This window comes from Salmo trutta, chromosome 12, assembly GCF_901001165.1.
Source record: "Salmo trutta chromosome 12, fSalTru1.1, whole genome shotgun sequence".
NCBI lineage: Eukaryota > Metazoa > Chordata > Actinopteri > Salmoniformes > Salmonidae > Salmo > Salmo trutta.
Genome location: NC_042968.1, coordinates 19,912,199 through 19,932,302, shown reverse-complemented (window position 1 = coordinate 19,932,302; position 20,104 = coordinate 19,912,199). Strand labels below are relative to the sequence as shown.

The window sequence follows — 20,104 nt, the reverse complement described above, 5'->3', positions numbered from 1 at the left end:
ACAGAGAAGTAGAGAAGAGGACTCACCGTAGAGCTCTGCAAAGCCATTCATTGGGACCCGGGAGGTGCCAGTCACAAACTGCAACAGGCGGATACGCTTCTCTGCATCCATCAGCAGAACAGTCTGAGAATGACAAAATATCATTCAAATAGTTGGAATGAATATTGAGAATTAACCCAAAAATTAAGGATGCGCCGATGTGGAAATTCTGGGCAGATATCAGATATTTACCGATATCCAACGTGTTCCTGGGAATTTTCGCTTTCAGGAATGGGCTAATAATAGCTAATAGCTCAAACCACTTGGACACTAAAGTCAAATTCATTAGAAGAGTTTTTCTTCACGTTGCTCCACCCACTTCAAAAAAACACCACAGACCGTGGTCCCCATCATTGTCCTTTGTCTCCACATCAGACAGATGTCGACATAATATACTGCTCAAAAAAATAAAGGGAACACTTAAACAACACATCCTAGATCTGAATGAAAGAAATAATCTTATTAAATACTTTTTTCTTTACATAGTTGAATGTGCTGACAACAAAATCACACAAAAATAATCAATGGAAATCCAATTGATCAACCCATGGAGGTCTGGATTTGGAGTCACACTCAAAATTAAAGTGGAAAACCACACTACAGGCTGATCCAACTTTGATGTAATGTCCTTAAAACAAGTCAAAATGAGGCTCAGTAGTGTGTGTGGCCTCCACGTGCCTGTATGACCTCCCTACAACGCCTGGGCATGCTCCTGATGAGGTGGCAGATGGTCTCCTGAGGGATTTCCTCCCAGACCTGGACTAAAGCATCCGCCAACTCCTGGACAGTCTGTGGTGCAACGTGGCATTGGTGGATGGAACGAGACATGATGTCCCAGATGTGCTCAATTGGATTCAGGTCTGGGGAACGGGCGGGCCAGTCCATAGCATCAATGCCTTTCTCTTGCAGGAACTGCTGACACACTCCAGCCACATGAGGTCTAGCATTGTCTTGCATTAGGAGGAACCCAGGGCCAACCGCACCAGCATATGGTCTCACAAGGGGTCTGAGGATCTCATCTCGGTACCTAATGGCAGTCAGGCTACCTCTGGCGAGCACATGGAGGGATGTGCGGCCCCCCAAAGAAATGCCACCCCACACCATGACTGACCCACCGCCAAACCGGTCATGCTGGAGGATGTTGCAGGCAGCAGAACGTTCTCCACGGCGTCTCCAGACTCTGTCACGTGCTCAGTGTGAACCTGCTTTCATCTGTGAAGAGCACAGGGTGCCAGTGGCGAATTTGCCAATCTTGGTGTTCTCTGGCAAATGCCAAACGTCCTGCACGGTGTTGGGCTGTAAGCACAACCCCCACCTGTGGACGTCGGGCCCTCATACCACCCTCATGGAGTCTGTTTCTGACCGTTTGAGCAGACACATGCACATTTGTGGCCTGCTGGAGGTCATTTTGCAGGGCTCTGGCAGTGCATCTCCTGCTCCTCCTTGCACAAAGGCGGAGGTAGCGGTCCTGCTGCTGGGTTGTTGCCCTCCTACGGCCTCCTCCACGTCTCCTGATGTACTGGCCTGTCTCCTGGTAGCGCCTCCATGCTCTGGACACTACGCTGACAGACACAGCAAACCTTCTTGCCACAGCTCGCATTGATGTGCCATCCTGGATGAGCTGCACTACCTGAGCCACTTGTGTGGGTTGTAGACTCCGTCTCATGCTACCACTAGAGTGAAAGCACCGCCAGCATTCAAAAGTGACCAAAACATCAGCCAGGAAGCATAGGAACTGAGAAGTGGTCTGTGGTCCCCACCTGCAGAACCACTCCTTTATTGGGGGTGTCTTGCTAATTGCCTATAATTTCCACCTGTTGTCTATTTCATTTGCACAACAGCATGTGAAATTTATTGTCAATCAGTGTTGCTTCCTAAGTGGACAGTTTGATTTCACAGAAGTGTGATTGACTTGGAGTTACATTGTGTTGTTTAAGTGTTCCCTTTATTTTTTTGAGCAGTGTATTTTTAACCAATTATCGTCCGATACCGATATGGTCACCGATCAATCGTACATCCCTAACAAAAACACTCTTTAATCCAGAGGCTTCTGCTCTAGTGGTGGAGTATCCTCTTACCTTCCAGAACCACAGGATGACAGGCTGGTTGGGACAGTAGCCATTCTTGTACTTGGTGTTCTCCCTCCAGTCGTTCACATCCACGTCTCCCAGGCCACACATCAGGAGCTAAAGAGAGAAAAAAAAGATAGAACATCACTCAATGATCTGGAAAGACAGGCTCTCAGTCATGCACACATCTCAGAGTGATACGAATGACACCCACCTCCAGCTCATTCTCATCAAAGATCTTGATGAGATCCTGGGGTATCAACTCATAGAATCCCTAAGACAAGAGAGAGGAACAAGCAATAAGTCAACCGTTTCTTTCAATCTTATCACAACATCTCAATAAAACCTAGTGTTTACCTCCTTGAATGCGGTCATCTGCTTCAGTATCCTGTTCACGAACCTCCACTGCATGACAAGACTGACAAAGAAAAGGTTTACTTTGAAATGGAAGCATTCAAAATCCCTAATCATTTCTAAATGTATCTAATGATGCAGACATTATGTGGTGGTTTCACTGTCCATTAGCAAACCCTTCTAAGGCCAAATATGTGACTTGTGGGTCACCAACAGGTAACCAGCTGAACAGCACGACATGGCAGTGTGTATGAGGCGTGTTTCCTCTTTCTACCAGCAGAGGGCGCTGGTGCTTACTGGATGTATTCCTTCTTGTTGTCATTGGTGACTACTATTTCAGATCCTCCTGGCTTCAGCTCATGCTGGTGTGTCTAAAGAGGAGGAAATGTGATGTCAGCATGACTGATACCAGAGTACCACCTAGCATCGACGTTAACCTCTTCACTCAATAGGCACATGATAGAACAGAAAATACTTGTGCCAAACAACAAATAGGAAGCAGGTCCCACCTGTCCAAAGAGCTCTTCGTCTATGGTGAACCTCAGATCCAGGTCTATCGGGTCATTCTCCAATATCCACTTCAGGGAGTTGAAGTACTCACTGTCCTGAAATAACAAAAACACCATTACCTCTTATGGTGAAACACTGCTGTTTTAGCTGTCTGATTTATCGTCTCTACTATCTGATTAGGTGATGAGAAGATGTGAGAGTAATCTAGATATTATTAGGCACCTACCACAGACTCCATGTCCTGTAGAGTAATGGGCTTCTGCAACATCATCTTGTAGAAAGGCCTGATGAAGAAGGCTAGAAAAAAATAACATGTCAGGATCTGTTCAACACACACCTAACCCTTGTGGCCCTAGCATAGAGCTGTCCTCAGCTCTTAGTTTCTCTACACACACTCATGTCACACTACGATTATACAAATGAATGATCTTTTACCAGACACAAAGTTCATGAGCGAAATCCCCAGCAGTGAGACTCACCATCCAGCAGCTTGCCATGGTAGACAGCCATGCCTGCCACACGGCCAATGAACTTGAAGTAGGACAGGTGGTCCTCATTGCAGAGGCCTGAGTTGGGGTTGATCTGCAGAGTGTAGTTGTCCCTGACACAGAACAGGCAGAGGAGAAACTTAACACAGCTCTAAAGTCATCCAAATCATTCTCTGATCCATTCCAGAACATATCCCCTCATTAAAATGATTCATAATGCTGTCAGATGTTATTCACTAACAGCCCCATTGAGGGCCTGTTCCATTTTTCCTTGCCTGACAATGGAATTCTAACACATTCAAATAGAGACTCACGTGGCAGAATACTCAAACAGCCCATAATAGGGGTTGAACATCTCCTTGGAGATGAGGAAGAACCATTCCCTGGCCACGCCCCCGTAATCCAAGACCTTCTCTCCCTCAAACTCCATCCACAGCCGCGCCTTCAGGAAGTCGGCCCTCTTGATTGACAGGATTCGTCTGTAAGAGTCCTCTAGCACGGCGTTCCGCCTGAGCTTCATCTCAAAGCGGTTGGGGATGTCAGCCTGGAATTGGAGATAGAGCATGCTGTGTGAGTGGACTTTCTACAGAAGAGCTGAGTTGACATCAGGTCAGGGGATGTAGCTGGACTAAATGTCATAGAAGATATTGTGAGGATGATTGAAAGAAACAAGATAGGCTTTTACAGTGTGAATGTGCTGTATATCTGACCTATTTGTGAGGTAAAAACAATGCTTACCGGTTTCTTCAGCTTCTTCCGGAAGTATTCATACTTCTGTTTATAGTCTCTGGAGTAAGGCACAGCCTAGAATAGACAAGGATGGGAGATCCAATGACCGGAAATCAATTATGAACACATGAATTATGTGGTTTTATGGCCAACCTGGAGAACCTGACTCCAAAAAGAGAATGGGTCATATTACATTCCTCAAATTACTCTACCGGAATCTAATAAATAAAAATCTCTAGCTATAGCTTTTTAAATATCATCTATACTTACTGGTCCAGTTATGGCTGAATTCTGCAGTCTGGGGTCATCCCATTGTGTGTTCTTCATGTCTGAAAATACATCAGATTTATTCAGCATTGGTAGTAGGCGTATGCATTTCACTCATTTTGACAAACTGTAGTACATGTCATACATACTGTGATCTATGTAGAATATCCTCCCATCACTGTGGACCCTCTCCTCCCAGCCAGGCTAAGATAAGGGATAGCACAAACATTACTCCCACCATAATTTTCGCCCTTAAAATCAACCATTCCACTCAGCAATTTTCAACTTTAAGAGGCTCCTCACATTGGCCTGCTAATTGCCTTCTTAGAATGCTATTATTGGGTATGATATCATTGTAAAGCTTACCGGCATTGGCCCGAGGTCAGTTGGGTCTAGCGAAGGTCTCCTCCTCATGTGCACAGGAATCTTCAACCTGGGGTCTTCCTGTTCACAGCCAGATAAACAGGAAATAAGTCACACAAACAGGAAGGAGCAGTGAGAATGGCAGTATTGTCCAGTGAATAACTGGTAATTCTGGCCATGATGATGCGTGACTAGACCCTATAGGTAGGGCCTGGGGGCATTTCTTGATCATGTGACCTGATCAAGAAAAACTACATATAGTACCAGTCAAAAGTTTGGATACACCTACTCATTCAAAGGTTTTTCTTTTATTTGTACTAATTTCTACATTGTAGAGTAATAGTGAAGACATCAAACCTATGAAATAACACATATGGAATCATGTAGTAACCAAAAAAGTGTAAAACAAATCAAAATATATTTAATATTTGAGATTCTTCAAAGCAGCCACCCTTTGCCTTGATGACAACTTTGCACACTCTTGGCATTCTCTCAAACCTGATTCTCTCAAACCTGAATGCATTTCAATTAACAGGTGTGCCTTGTTAAAAGTTAATTTGTGGAATTTCTTAACTTCTTAATGCGTTTGAGCCAATCAGTAGTGTTGTCACAAGGTAGGGGTGGTTACAGAAGATAGCCTTACTTGGCAAAAGACCAAGTCCATATTATGGCAAGAACAGCTCAAATAAGCAAAGAGAAACGACACTCCGTCATTACTTTAAGACATGAAGGTCAAGAACTTTAAAATAACTTTGTCAAGAACTTAGAAAGTTTCTTCAAGCGCAGTCGCAAAAACCATCAAGCGCTCTGATGAAACAGGCTCTCATGAGGACCGCCACAGGAAAGGAAGACCCAGAGTTACCTCTGCTGCAGAGGATAAGGTCATTAGAGAGTTACCAGCCTCAGAAATTGCAGCCCAAATAAATGCTTCAGAGTTCAAGTAACAGACACATCAACATCAACTGTTCAGAGGAGACTGCGTGAATCAGGCCTTCATGGTTGAATTGCTGCAAAGAAACCACTACTCAAGGACACCAATAACAAGAAGAGGGCCAAGAAACACAAGCAATGGACAACATTAGACCAGTGGAAATCTGTCCTTTGGTCTGATGAGTCCAAATTTGCAATTTTTGGTTCCAACCTCCATGTCTTTGTGAGACGCAGAATAGGTGAACGGATGATCTCCGCATGTGTGGTTCCCACCGTGAAGCATGGCGGTGGAGTGATGGTGTGGTAGTGCTTTGCTGGTGACACTGTCAGTGATATATTGAGAATTCAAGGCACACTTAACCAGCATGTTACCACAGCATTCTACAGCGATACGCCATCCCATCTGGTTTGCACTTAGTGGGATTATCAATTGTTTTTCAACAGGACAATGACCCAAAGCACACCTCCAGGCTGTGTATGGGCTATTTGACCAAGAAGGAGAGTGATGGAGTGCTGCATCAGATGACCTGGCCTCCACAATCCCTCGACCTCAACCCAATTGAGATGGTTTGGGATGAGTTGGACCGCAGAGTGAAGGAAAAGTAGCCAACAAGTGCTCAGCATATGTGCAAACTCCTTCAAGACTGTTGGAAAAGCATTCCTCATGAAGCTGGTTGAGAGAATGCCAAGAGTGTGCAAAGCTGTCATCATGGCAAAGGGTGGCTACTTTGAAGAATCTCAAATATAAAATATATTTTGATTTGTTTTACAATTTTTTGGTTACTACATGATTCCATGTGTTATTTCATAGTGTTGATGTCTTCACTATTATTCTACAATGTAAAAAATAGTAAAAATAAAGAAAAACCCTTGAATGAGTAGGTGTGTCCAAACTTTTGACTGGTATTGCATGTCCTTTTAAGTGCCGGTATGCAGGTGCTTGCTCTCTCACCCAGGAAGTGGTCTTAGTGTTGTGGTCAATGAAGAAGGGTTTTCCGTTGGGGGCATTGCGGACCTCCCAGCCCGCCGGCATGAAGCCACACTCCCTCTGTGAGCCGGGGGAGTGCTGGGGAGAGCCCTCAGGAGAGAGCATGGGGGGCTGGTACACAGTGGCGTTCTGGGACATAACAGCCTGGGCTGCTGCCTCTGAGGTTATCTGGAACATGGAAGGAGAGATGAAGATTAACACTATTGATATACTCAATAGGAGTGTGTACTGGATCCTATATCAACATTGACTACAGTGCTTTCGTAAAGTATTCAGACCCCTTGACATTTTCCACGTTACATTACAGCCGTAGTCTAAAATGTATTAAATTCAAAATTATCCTCAGCAATCTACACACAATAGCCCCATAACTACAAAGTGAAAACAGAAATGAGACTCAAAATTGAGCTCAGGTGCATCCCATTTCCATTGATTATCCTGGAGATGTTTCTACTTGTTTGGAATCCACATGTGGTAAATTCAATTGATTGGACATGATTTGGAAAGGCACACACCTGTGTATATAAGGTCCCACCGTTGACAGTGCATGTCAAAGCAAAAACCAAGCCAAGAGGTCAAAGGAATTGTCCGTAGAGCTCCGAGACAGGATTGTATTCAGGCACAGATCTGGGTAAGGGCACCAAAACATTTCTGCAGCATTGAAGGTCCACAAGAACACAGTGGCCTCCATCATTCTTAAATGGAAGATGTTTGTAACAACCAAGACTCTTCCTAGAGCTGGCCACCCTGCCAAATTGAGCAATCGGGGGAGAAGGGCCTTGATGGTCACTCTGACAGAGCTCTAGAGTCCCCCTGTGGAGATGGAAGGAACTTCCAGAAGGACAACCATTTCTGCAGCACTCCACCAATCAGGCCTTTATGGTAGAGTGGCCAGACGGAAGCCACTCCTCAGTAAAAGACACATGACAGCCCGCTTGGAGTTTGCCAAAAGGCACCTAAAGGGCTCTCAGACCATGAGAAACACGATTCTCTGGTCTGATGAAACCAAGATTGAATTGTTGGCCTGAATGCCAAGCATCACGCCTGGAGGAAACCTGGCACCATCCCTACGGTGAAGCATGGTGGTGGCAGTCACGCTGTGGGGATGTGTTTCAGCGGCAAGGACTGGGAAACTAGTCAGGATCGAAGCAAAGATAAACGGAGAAAAGCACAGAGAGATCCTTGATGAAAACCTGCTCCAGAGCACGCTGGACCTCAGACTGGGGTGAAGGTTCACCTTCCAACAGAACAACAACCCTAAGCACACAGGCAAGCCAACGCAGGGCTTCGGGACAAGTCTCTGAATGTCCTTGAGTGGAACAGCCAGAGCCCCAAGTTGAACCCGATCAAACATATTTGGAGACCTGAAAATAGCTGTGCAGCAACGCTCCCCATCCAACCCCACAGAGCTTGAGAGCTTGCAGCGTACCCAAGAGTACTTGATGCTGTAATCGCTGCCAAAGGTGCTTCAACAAAGTACTGCGTAAGGGGTCTGAATACTTATGTACATTTATTTTTTATAAATTAGCAAAAGTTTCTAAAAACATGTTTTTGCTTTGTCATTGTGGGGGATTGGGTGTAGATTGATGAGGACAAAAAACAATGTAATCATTTTTAGAATAAGGCTGTAACGTAGCAAAATGTGGAACAAGTCAAGGGGTCTAAATACTTTCCGAAGGCACTGGATCTACACAAGTTAAGTGGGTCCTGATTGGCTTTTCACATGACTGAATACTTCTTTAGTGCACTGTGATTTGAGAGAGAGTGAGAGTAAAAGAAGGAGGAATGCAGCCTACCTGGATGAGTGGCCGTGTCCAAGTGGTTATCCTGCTGTTGTGATTAACGTAGTAGGGTCTGCTTTTACTATCCTGCTTCTCCTCCCAGCCTGGAGGCAGCCCCGCTGAGGTTGCTAACAACTATTGAACAACATAAAAAGAGAGAAACATCAAACACTCCATACAACAATACCTCAAGTGAATAGAACAATAACTTCCTCTGAATCACTGAGCTACATGCTCAAACCTGATGACTGCATTCTCACTGTCCTTACATCATCTTGGAAAACTATGGAAGCCACACTTACATGCTAAAGCTGAGCTCAGATGACCCTATCCCACAAATACTGCTGTAATACAGGAGTGTTGTGCTTCGGTGTGTGTGTGTGGGGGCGGAGGGGATTCAGGGAATGTAACACACCACAGGATGAACAGGGTGCTCCTCTACGGTCAGAGTCTGGGCACTGCCTCTGCGACTGGAGTGACTGGAAGGGCCCTGAAGCTGAAGAGAGCAAGACGACAGAAACCACAGTCATTACCCATATACGTGTTAATAGGTACATATTCTCCAGCTCTAGACAGGCACTAATACCCGTCTTACACTAAAATATTATAGTCCCACCAAGATTCCTCAATTGCATTTGAACTGTTTTTTTTTAATCAACAATATTATGCAAGGACTTGCAATTTCAACCAATCAGCAGTGCACATTTACTGCATAATATGGTTCAATCAAGCCACACAGATAAAAACTTTGCATATTGCCATGTAAAATGTTAGAATTGACGTCGCAAAATCAATCATTTTTGCATCTCACAAAAAATCCCAGCGAAATCCTAGAGGGACTGATTATAGCTGTGTTGTTATAACACAAGAGGACGCGTATCCCGAGGAGGCTTTGGGTGTCGGTCAATTAGTAACGGGAGCCCGGTCAGCGCTGGCCAGTAAATTATTCACCTGGAGGGAGGTACGTCGGTTGCCGGATGTGGCACCCGAGGCCTGGAGGCGACTGAGCTCGTCACAGAAGGAGTGAAACTCCAGGGGGGAGTGGGGTGGAGGGGGGGAGCGCTGGCTGTTGTAGAAGGTGGACTCATCCTCTGTTATGATTTCCCAGCTCTGGAGCAGACAGAAAAACAAGACACATGAAGAGTTTACCATCTGTTCTGAAGGATGTCTTGATAGTGTTACGTCACTGTCTTCTTATCTGGCTATAAGCTAAGAAAACAGTTCTGGCCTGCTTGTTCTGGCACGGAGTGACACAAAACTGACATGTAATATGACTACAGTAGGGCAACTTTTCTTTGGAACTTTGAGGAACACCCTGATCCTGATCTTGTTAAGGGCCACTGGACTATCCTGACATTTAGTAATTTGCTCGGTTAGCGGCCTCTTTTTAGAGGGGCTAGGACCAAAACACATGGTCGTAAGATATTGTCCTTATAAACTCAGCAAAAAAAGAAACATCCTCTCACTGTCAACTGCGTTTATTTTCAGCAAACTTAACATGTGTAAATATTTGTATGAACATAACAAGATTCAACAATTGAGGCAAACTGAACAAGTTCCACAGACATGTGACTAACAGAAATGGAATAATGTGTCCCTGAACAAAGGGGGGGTCAAAATCTAAAGTAACAGTCAGTATCTGGTGTGGCCACCAGCTGCATTAAGAACTGCAGTGCATCTCCTCCTCATGGACTGCACCAGATTTGCCAGTTCTTGCTGTGAGATGTTACCCCACTCTTCCACCAAGACACCTGCAAGTCCACACCCTCCGATCCAACAGGTCCCAGACGTGCTCAATGGGATTGAGATCCGGGCTCTTTGCTGGCCATGGCAGAACACTGACATTCCTGTCTTGCACGAGATCACGCACAGAAGGAGCAGTATGGCTGGTGGCATTGTCATGCTGGAGGGTCATGTCAGGATGAGCCCGCAGGAAGGGTACCACATGAGGGAGATTGCCTGCAATGACAACAAGCTCAGTCCGATGATGCTGTGACACACCGCCCCAGACCATGATGGACCCTCCACCTCCAAATTGATCCCGCTCCAGAGTACAGGCCTCAGTGTAACGATCATTCCTTCGACGATAAACGTGAATTCAACCATCACCCCCGGTGAGACAAAACCACGACTCGTGAGTGAAGAGCACCTTTCGACAGTCCTGTCTGGTCCAGCGACGATGGGTTTGTGCCCATAGGCGACGTTGTCGCCGGTGATGTCTGGTGAGGACCTGCCTTACAACAGGCTTACAAGCCCTCAGTCCAGCCTCTCTCAGCCTTTTGAGGACAGTCTGAGCACTGATGGAGTGATTGTGCTTTTCTGGTGTAACTCGGGAAATTGTTGTTGCCATCCTGTACCTGTCCCGCAGGTGTGATGTTCGGATGTACCGATCCTGTGCAGGTGTTTACACGTGGTCTGCCACTGCGAGGACGATCAGCTGTCCGTCCTGTCGCCCTGTAGTGCTGTCTTAGGCCTTCAATTTATTGCCCTGGCCACATCTGCAGTCCTCATGCCTCTTTGCATTATGCCTAAGCCACGTTCATGCAGATGAGCAGGGACCCTGGGCATCTTTCTTTTGGTGTTTTTCAGAGTCAGTAGAAAGGTCTCTTTCGTGTCCTAAGTTTTCATAACTGTGACCTTAATTGCCTACCGTCTGTAAGCTGTTAGTGTCTTAACGGCCGTTCCACAGGTGCATGTTCATTAATTGTTTATGGTTCATTGAACAAGCATGGGAAACTGTGTTTAAACCCTTTACAATGAAGATCTGTGAAGATATTTGGATTTTTACGAATTATCTTTGAAAGACAGGGTCCTGAAAAAGGGACCTTAGGTTGGTCGTATAGTTGGACCGCACACCACGTACGGTTGTTTCATAATCGTACCAGAGACCGCAAAAGGATATAAGAGTCTTGTCTCCATTTCAATATCCAATTCAGGAGAATAACTGTAATTCCATTTATGAATTTAAAGTGTCATTTAACTTTAGTGTGAATTTTTCAATACATTAATTGAATTTCGATTCACTTGAAAGTTACCTCAGGAGACTCTTGTCTGTCGTTGGAGTCCTCTTGGTCAGAGATCTGCCTGCGGGCGGTGAAGGCGTGCTGGGCCTCCATGTGGATGTTCTGCCTTTGCTCTGCCTCCACCTGGCTGTCTCTACACAGGGAAACACACACACACACACACACACACACACCTTTTCATCTCTTGACCAACCAGGTGTTACTGTATTCCAATACTACCATTGTGTTGAAATAGTGCTAGATTAAGTTCAAGCTGTCAGAATAAATGACAGGAGAACCCCAGACTTACTGTACTATGGGCCTGTGCCACTGTGTCGTCCTGGTTTCGTGGTTGACATAGTAGGTCCTGCCCAGGTTGTCCTGCCTCTCCTCCCAGCCAGGGGGCATTGCAGGCAGCAGGTGGTTATGCCTGGGACCGGACATGTCCTGGCCCTCTAGAAACTCCCAGCTAGGCTGCACAACAAAAACAAATGTTACACAACACGGCACATGCAGACGTCAACATTGCCCAAATCCTCTACATATGTTCGTTCAAGTCAAACAAGGTCTTGGCCACTACTCAGAAAATTCAGTGGCAATCATAGGGACTCATAATTTATTGAAGTTTGGCTTCAAATCATTCTAAGGAAGACATTAGCATATTCATCAAAGGCCATGGACCCATGGTGAGACAAATATAGATTGGCCTTTTGGACATGGTGTTCCTAGCCACTGCTTACATTAAGCATGTTCAAGAATGATGACAGGCTGGTTTTATCAATAACTACATCAGGAGGGAGATGGCAGGCAATCAGCCATCTTGGCTTGACACTGGTAAAAACAAGCCTAGCGTCTTTTCTCCTGGCTCTGAGCACCAATATGCTGTTACATGTATATACTGAAGCACGCCGACTGAGCAACAGCCAAGGCACGTAGATTAGACACAGTCTAATCGTGCTTCTACACCTGCATTGCTTGCTGTTTGGGGTTTTAGGCTGGGTTTCTGTACAGCACTTTGAGATATCAGCTGATGTAAGAAGGGCTATATAAATACATTTGATTTGATTAGATCAAAGGAGGGGGGGGGGTGACGGCGTGGGAATATTCAATATCAGGGCGTCAGGGGGGACAGAGGGCAGTAGGACAGGGGATAGGGGTAGGTTGGGTGGGTGGCGGTCTTACATCCATGTCTTCAGTCTGTTCTGCAGCATCCTCTGAGTTGTTTTTGGGTAGGTAGGTCATCTTCAGACGGAGATGACCCTTGACCCTGGATTTGTGACTGCATCAAAACAAAAAGTAAACACTTAACACATTTTTTTTTACATGGAAACAGTGCACTTTCTAATTGAGGGTAATGTGAGCATCTTAGGTGTATCAAATACACAATAAATGTCATTCCAACAATCTATCATTGTGACTGACTCAAACATGAAATTGAGCTTTCTCCAAGGTAAAATCAATATGTACTTTATGTAGCTATTTGAGCTTAATTTATACACCTCAGGAAAGAAAGGTATTGAATGTTAGGCAAACTCACTGGAATGGAACGCAAGATATTATTCAAATTAATTTATGCAATGCCAAGAGGCTGAATGTGATAAAAATGTCAAGGAAAATGTCACAAAGTAAATCCATGTTAAACCAGGAAGGATAAGCGGCTTGAATAATCATGAAATAATGCCAACCTTCTCGGGTGAAGTAGAAAATCCTTGAATGTGTACGGCCTTTCAATGTTAGAATTTTCTGTCTGAAATAAAAATAAATAAAAAGTATTTAAAAACAGTTGAAATGCTCTATAAAGATAGTTGCTGTATAACATCTACGCATGCAGTAACTGTATAATATATCAACAGTAAACAAGTCCTGTATAGACAGTGGACAGATGTACACTAGGTCTACTGTAAATGCCATGTAAAGGTAGGAAAAAGTAACAAACATGGTGGACTGTATTCCATAACTATGGACAATGTTGTGGAACGGACTCTGACATGAGGGTGTTTATGTTTACATGAGTGCGCCTATGACAGTTCATGGGTGAAGATAAGTAACTATGTAAAGTGTACAGATCTCCAACAAATGATATCTAAAGGAGAACATGGAACACCAAACAGCACAGTCTATCCTACTCCTTTAGACATGGGATTGGAAACATGTTGATTTAGGAGAATTGGTTTCCACATACATTATGTAAGTGGTAAATAAACAACTTCCTTGTACTTGTCTCACCGGTATCTGGTGTAATGGCACGTCCACCTGCCCCAGAAAGTCATCACGTGTCTGCGGAAGGATATAAGAGATTGTAATGGGGAGTCATGTACAGTAGTCATTCATGAGTCAGTCCATCAAAAAAGGGAGTGGTTACAATGTATCGGGCATGTTTGCGGGCTCGCAAGCACGCACACACACCTACCTACCTCTCAAGTGCAAAAGGTATGAGTCACACACACACACACACACACACAGTATACCACATGACTGGCCTAGATAAATAATCATTTTCCATAATACAGTCACCTTTACAGCACCACTACAGCATGTGCCATCAGCCCTCATGGATGATTTAGTTGTAGATGTATTCATTGGCACATCATACACATAGTTCTATTAGACAAGGCGTTCCCAAAATGGCACTGCACACAACCCCAAATTGACATTAGAAAATGCTGGGGACCCTACCTGGAAAAATGATATCTAGTTAAAGGGAAACGTCAGGATTCTAGCAATGAAGCCCTTCATCTACTTCCTCAGAGTCAGATTAACTCATGGATAGCATTTGTATGTCTCTGTGTGCATTTTGAAGGAAGTTGCTGACTAATGTTAGCGCAATTTCTAACCAGTGTTTGCACAATGACTGGAAGTCTATGTAACTGCAGTGCTAGCATGCTAGTATATACCATAAGACTTCCAGTCATTGCGCTAACGCTAGTTGGCATTGGCTCACGAAACTACCTCTAACTTCCTTTATACTGGATGCAGAGACATAAAAATGGTATCCATGAGTTAATGTGATTCAGGGGGAAGTAGTTAAAGGGCTTCATTGCCAAAATCACAAAGTATCACTTTAATGCTGTGTATTCATATTCCCTACATTTTACATCCCGCAGGCTGTCCCAACACATAAAAATTACATGAAATTGCATTCTAATAGTGTAAGAGGTTCTTGTAGAGGTTGACACGAAAAGGTTGTATTCGCTTCCCATTTAAAGAGAAAAAGGTTATTAATTTGTTTGATAAGATTGCAGATTTTCTCAGGGGACCCCATTTCAATTTCAGGGGACCCCACCCCATGTTTTGAAACCACTGTATTAGACATGTGGATTGAATAATTCAGGGGTTATCAGCCCACAGAATAGCTAGAGCATTAGATGTCTTAATATGTAGTTGTGGAGCAGTGTCCTTTCTAGAAAATGTGATTCTGACTGAGTGATGTCTCTCGAGACAGGCTCCAATGTGACCACTGCTATAATGTAGTTACTGTAACATGTTCCAACATACATCACCCACCTCCCAACATCAACAACAACTGAAAACACAGTCTTGTGCGGGTCGGCTTCATGACCAAATAAACACCCTCGGCACATCAAACTGCCCAGCAGTGGTGTGGAGACGGTTCATTTGAACGGATATAGACTGTTCCCCTCCTCCTCTCATTCATTCCCCATGCCTTTCCTTGGCAGTGAAGCCAAGACAAGCAGGCTTTGAAGAGTCCAGGTTGACGGACACAATGTACAGCCTGTGAAGGTGCTACTCGGAGCTCTGTGACCTTCTCTCAGGAACATCACATTGGGGACTCATTAAGGGATTAATCACATGCTTATTTACTTCACTCAAAGAACTGTCAAACCAGCCATATAACAATTACCAAGAGTGGAGTGTGTGATTGATCAAGTCAGAGATGTATGGGAGCAAGACTGGTTTCTGGTGAAAATAAACTTAATTTCCATGTAAATCTATCAACCCATTCCCAAAAAGGTTTTAAATGCACTACAGACCAAAAGTATGTGGACACCTGCTCGTGGAACATCTCATTCCAAAATTATGAGCATTAATTGCGTAAAATGGCGCCAGAGAAGGCAGTCGTTTTACATGTCCCCAACCGATTGTGTTTTTTCTTTGTTTATTTGCGTTGTTTGTAACTTATTTTTGTACATATGTTGCTGCTACCATCTCTTATGACCGAAAATAACTTCTGGACATCAGGACTGCGATTACTCACCACGGACTGGCAGAATCCTTTTTTTCCTTTAACGAGTCTGACGAGCCAAACGTGAACGATATACTGCTTTCTCGGGAACAGGCCCAGATCCCCATGATTTGCGTGAACAGGCGGAAAATAGGGGCCAGAGGGCCGGCTGCCTTCTGAGGATAATATAGGAGATCGAATAAACCCCCACTTCCTTCCATTCTGCTAGCAAACGCGCAATCTTTGGAGAATAAAATTGATGACCTACGTGCAAGATTAAACTACCAACGGGACATTCAAAACTGTAATATCTAATGCTTCACGGAGTCGTGGCTGAACGAAGACACTATCAACATACAGCTGGCTGGTTATACACTGTACCGCAGGATAGAACAGCGGCGTCTGGTAAGGCATGTATTTTTGTAAATAACAGCTGGTGCACAATATCTAAGGAAGTCTCGAGGTATTGCTCGCCTGAAGTAGAGTATCTCATGATAAGCTGTAGACCACACTATCTACCTAGAGTTTTCATCTGTATTTTTCGTAGCTGTTTACATATCACCACAGTCAGAGGCTGGCACTAAGACAGCATTGAATGAACTGTATTCCGCCATAAGCAAACAAGAAAATGCTCATCCAGAGGCGGTGCTCCTAGTAGCCGGGGACTTAAATCCAGGGAAACTTAAATCCATTTGACCAAATTTCTATCAGCATGTTAAATGTGAAACCAGAAGAGAAAAAAAAAGGATTTTTTTTTTTTAACTCGGGACCACTCTTACTCCACACACAGAGACGCATACAAAGCTCTCCCTCGCCCTCCATTTGGCAAATCTGACCATAATTATATCCTCCTGATTCCAAGCAAAAATGTAATCAGGAAGCACCAGTGACTAGATCAATAAAAAAAGTGGTCAGATGAAGCAGATGCTAAACTACAGGACTGTTTTGTTTGCAGACTGGAATATGTTCCGAGGTTTCCTCCGATGGCATTGAGGAGTACACCACATGAGTCATTGGCTTCATCAGAAAGTGTGTCGATGACGTCGTCCCCTCAATGACTGTACGTACATACCCCAAACAGAAGCCATGGATTACAGGCAACATCCGCACTGCCATGGATTACAGGCAACATTCGCACTGAGCTAAAGGCTAGAGCTGCCGCTTTCAAGGAGCGGGAAATCCCGCTATGCCCTCCAACAAACCATCAAACAGGCAAAGCATCAATACAGGACTAAGATCGAATCGTAGTACACCGGCGCTGACGCTCGTCGGATGTGGTTGGGCTTGCAAACCATTACAGACTACAAAGGGAAGCAGACGAGCTAAACTACTTCTATGCTTTCTTCGAGCAAATAATACTGAAACATGCATGACAGCACCAGCTGTTCCGAAAGACTGATCCCGCTCTCTGCAGCCGATGTGAATAAGACCTTTAAACAGGTCAACATTCACAAGGCCGCAGGGCCAGACGGATTACCAGGACGTGTACTGCAAGCATGCGCTGGCCAACTGGCAAGTGTCTTCAATGGCATTTTCAACCTCTCCCTGTTCGAGTCTAATACCAACATATTTTAAGCAGACCACCATAGTGCCTGTGCCCAAGAACACTAAGGTAACCTGCCTAAATGAATAACGACCCATAACACTCACGTCTGTAGCCATGAAGTGCTTTGAAAGGCTGGTCAAGGCTCACATCAACACCATTAACCCAGAAACCCTAGACCCACTCCAATTTGCATACCGCACCAACAGATCCACAGATGATGCAATCTCTATTGCACTCCACACTGCCCTTTCCCACCTGGACAAAAGGAACACCTATGTGAGAATGCTATTCATTGACTACAGCTCAGCATTCAACGCCATAGTGCCCTCAAAGATCATCAATAAGCTATAGACACTGGGACTAAACACCTCCCTCTGCAACTGGATCCTGGACAACCTGACGGGCCGCCCCCAGGTGGTAAGGGGTAGGTAACAACATCCACCACGCTGATCATCAACACAGGGGCCCCGCCGTGGTGCGTGCTCAGTCCCCTTCTGTACTCACTGTTCACTCATGACTACACGGCCAGGCACGACTCCAACACCATTATTAAGTTTGCCGATGACACAACAATGGTAGGTCTGATCACCGACAACAATGAGACAGCCTATAGGGAGGTCAGAGACCTGGCCATGTGATGCCAGGACAACAACCTCTCCCACAACGTGATCAAGACAAAGGAGATGATTGTGGACTACAGGAAAAATAGGACCGAGCACACCGCCATTTTCATCGACGGGGCTGTAGTTAGCCAGGTTGAGAGCTTCAAGTTCCTTGGTGTCTGGAGCGCCAAGTCTAGGTCCAAGAGGCTTCTAAACAGCTTCTACCCCCAAGCCATAAGACTCCTGAACGCCTAATCAAATGGCTACCCAGACTGTTTGCATTGCCCCCCCCCCTTTACACTGCTGCTACTCTCTGTTGTTATTATCTATGCATAGTCACTTTAATAACTCTACCTACATGTACATATTACCTCAACTAACCGGTGCCCCCGCACATTGACTCTGTACTGGTACCCCCCTGCATATAGTCTCGCTATTGTTATTTTACTGCTGCTCTGCAATTACTTGTTACTTTTATTGATTAACCATATATTTTTTAAACTGCATTGTTGGTTAGGGGCTCGTAAGTAAGCATTTCACTGTAAGGTCTACACCTATTCGGAGCATGTGACTAATAACATTTGATTTGATAATATGGAGTTAGTCCCCCCCTTTGCTGCTATAATAGCCTCCACTCTCCTGGGAAGACTTTCCACTAGATGTTGCAACATTGCTGCCAGGACTTGCTTCCATTCAGCCACAAGAGCATTAGTGAGGTCGGGCACTGATGTTGGGTGATTAAGCCTGGCTCGAAGTCGGCGTTCCAATTCATCCCAAAGGTGTTCGATGGGATTGAGGTCAGGGCTCTGTGCAGGCCAGTCAAAGTTCTTCCACAATGATCGACAAACCATTTGTGTATGGACTTTGCTTTGTGCACAGGGCATTGTCATGCTGAAACAGTAAAGGGCCTTTCCCAACTGTTGCTACGAAGTAGGAAGCGCAGAATAATCTAGAATGTTATTGTATGTTGTAGCGTTAAGACTTCCCTTCACTGGAACTAATGGGCATAGACCGAACCATAAAAAAAAACAGCTCCAGAACATTATTCCTCCTGCACCAAACTTTACAGTTGGGACTATGCATTCGGGCAGGTAGCGTTCTCCTGGCATCTGCCAAACCCGTCAGACGGTGAAGCGTGATTCATCACACCTGAGAACGAGTTTCCACTGCTCCAGAGTTCAATGGTGGTGAGCTTGACACCATTCCAGTCAACGCTTGGCATTGCTCATGGTGATCTTAGTCTCGTCTCCGGCTGCTCGGCCATGGAAACCGATTTCATGAAGTCTCCGACGAACGGTTATTGTGCTGACCTTGCTTCCAGAGGCACTTTGGAACTCAGTAGTGAGTGTTGCAACCAAGGGCACATGATTTTTTCACACTATGCGCTCCAGCACTCATGTTCTGTGAGCTTGTGTGGCCTACCACTTCGCGGCTGAGCCGTTGTTGCTTCTAGACGTTTCTCCCAAGGATAAACAATATTTTTTCTGAGGTCTTGGCTGACTTCCTTTGATTTTCTCATGATGTCAAACAAAGAGGCACTGAGTTTGAAGGTAGGCCTTGAAATACATCCATAGGTACAGCTCCAATTGACTCAAATGACGTCAGAAGCTTCTAAAGCCGTGACATAATTTTATGGATTTTTCCAAGCTGTTTAAAGGCACAGTCAACTTAGTGTATGTAAACTTCTGACCCAGTGGAATTGTGATACAGTGAATTATAAGTGAAATAATCTGTCTGCAAACAATTGTTGGAAAAATGACTTGTGTCATGCACAAAGTAGATGTCCTAACCGACTTGCCAAAACTATAGTTTGTTAACAAGAAATTTGCGGAGTGGTTGAAAAATGAGTTTTAATGACCCCAAACTAAGTGTATGTATATAGTGTATTTCTGACCAGGTCATAGCAATGATAGTTATTTTCTCAAGTTTTCAAAACTTTACGAAGTCATCATCATTATTTCTATTTCCAAATATTGGATGTACGGCATTGTGATTGTATTCAAAAAGAGAGGAAGTGTATGATGGATTCAAAGCCACCAGACAAAAAGCCAGGCAAAAGTAGGCCAACTTAGAGGTTTTGTTGTTGGAACAAAACCATTTTTAAAACAGTTTCCAGCTGGTGAAATAAGTCTGGATTTAAAAACTGTCAAGTAAGAGCTCGGATTTCTTCACTCAAAAATAAAAAACATGAACGTTTGTTTTTGCTATTACCTAGCTAGGCTCAAATACACTCCAATTGAACAGTCATTAAAA

The 20,104-nt window shown here is 44.5% G+C and overlaps 1 protein-coding gene across 2 annotated transcripts in view; it reads right to left on the bottom strand.

The window, feature by feature from the left end:
• The window catches only part of nedd4a (NEDD4 E3 ubiquitin protein ligase a), a 53,009-nt gene that overhangs the window by 2,462 nt on the left and 30,443 nt on the right, over positions 1-20,104 (bottom strand). For both annotated transcript variants that reach the window (XM_029767488.1, XM_029767486.1), the window contains 22 exons: positions 13,747-13,797; positions 13,206-13,267; positions 12,703-12,799; positions 11,831-11,994; positions 11,554-11,674; positions 9,470-9,628; positions 8,934-9,014; positions 8,534-8,653; positions 6,702-6,905; positions 4,823-4,900; positions 4,606-4,660; positions 4,460-4,518; positions 4,199-4,264; positions 3,775-4,004; positions 3,452-3,573; positions 3,199-3,269; positions 2,972-3,067; positions 2,760-2,833; positions 2,466-2,526; positions 2,323-2,382; positions 2,118-2,225; positions 27-123 (listed from right to left, as the gene is read on the bottom strand). In XM_029767488.1, coding sequence (XP_029623348.1) covers positions 27-123; positions 2,118-2,225; positions 2,323-2,382; positions 2,466-2,526; positions 2,760-2,833; positions 2,972-3,067; positions 3,199-3,269; positions 3,452-3,573; positions 3,775-4,004; positions 4,199-4,264; positions 4,460-4,518; positions 4,606-4,660; positions 4,823-4,900; positions 6,702-6,905; positions 8,534-8,653; positions 8,934-9,014; positions 9,470-9,628; positions 11,554-11,674; positions 11,831-11,994; positions 12,703-12,799; positions 13,206-13,267; positions 13,747-13,797 — 2,236 coding nt within the window. The remainder of the gene's footprint in view (positions 1-26; positions 124-2,117; positions 2,226-2,322; positions 2,383-2,465; positions 2,527-2,759; positions 2,834-2,971; positions 3,068-3,198; positions 3,270-3,451; positions 3,574-3,774; positions 4,005-4,198; positions 4,265-4,459; positions 4,519-4,605; positions 4,661-4,822; positions 4,901-6,701; positions 6,906-8,533; positions 8,654-8,933; positions 9,015-9,469; positions 9,629-11,553; positions 11,675-11,830; positions 11,995-12,702; positions 12,800-13,205; positions 13,268-13,746; positions 13,798-20,104) is intronic.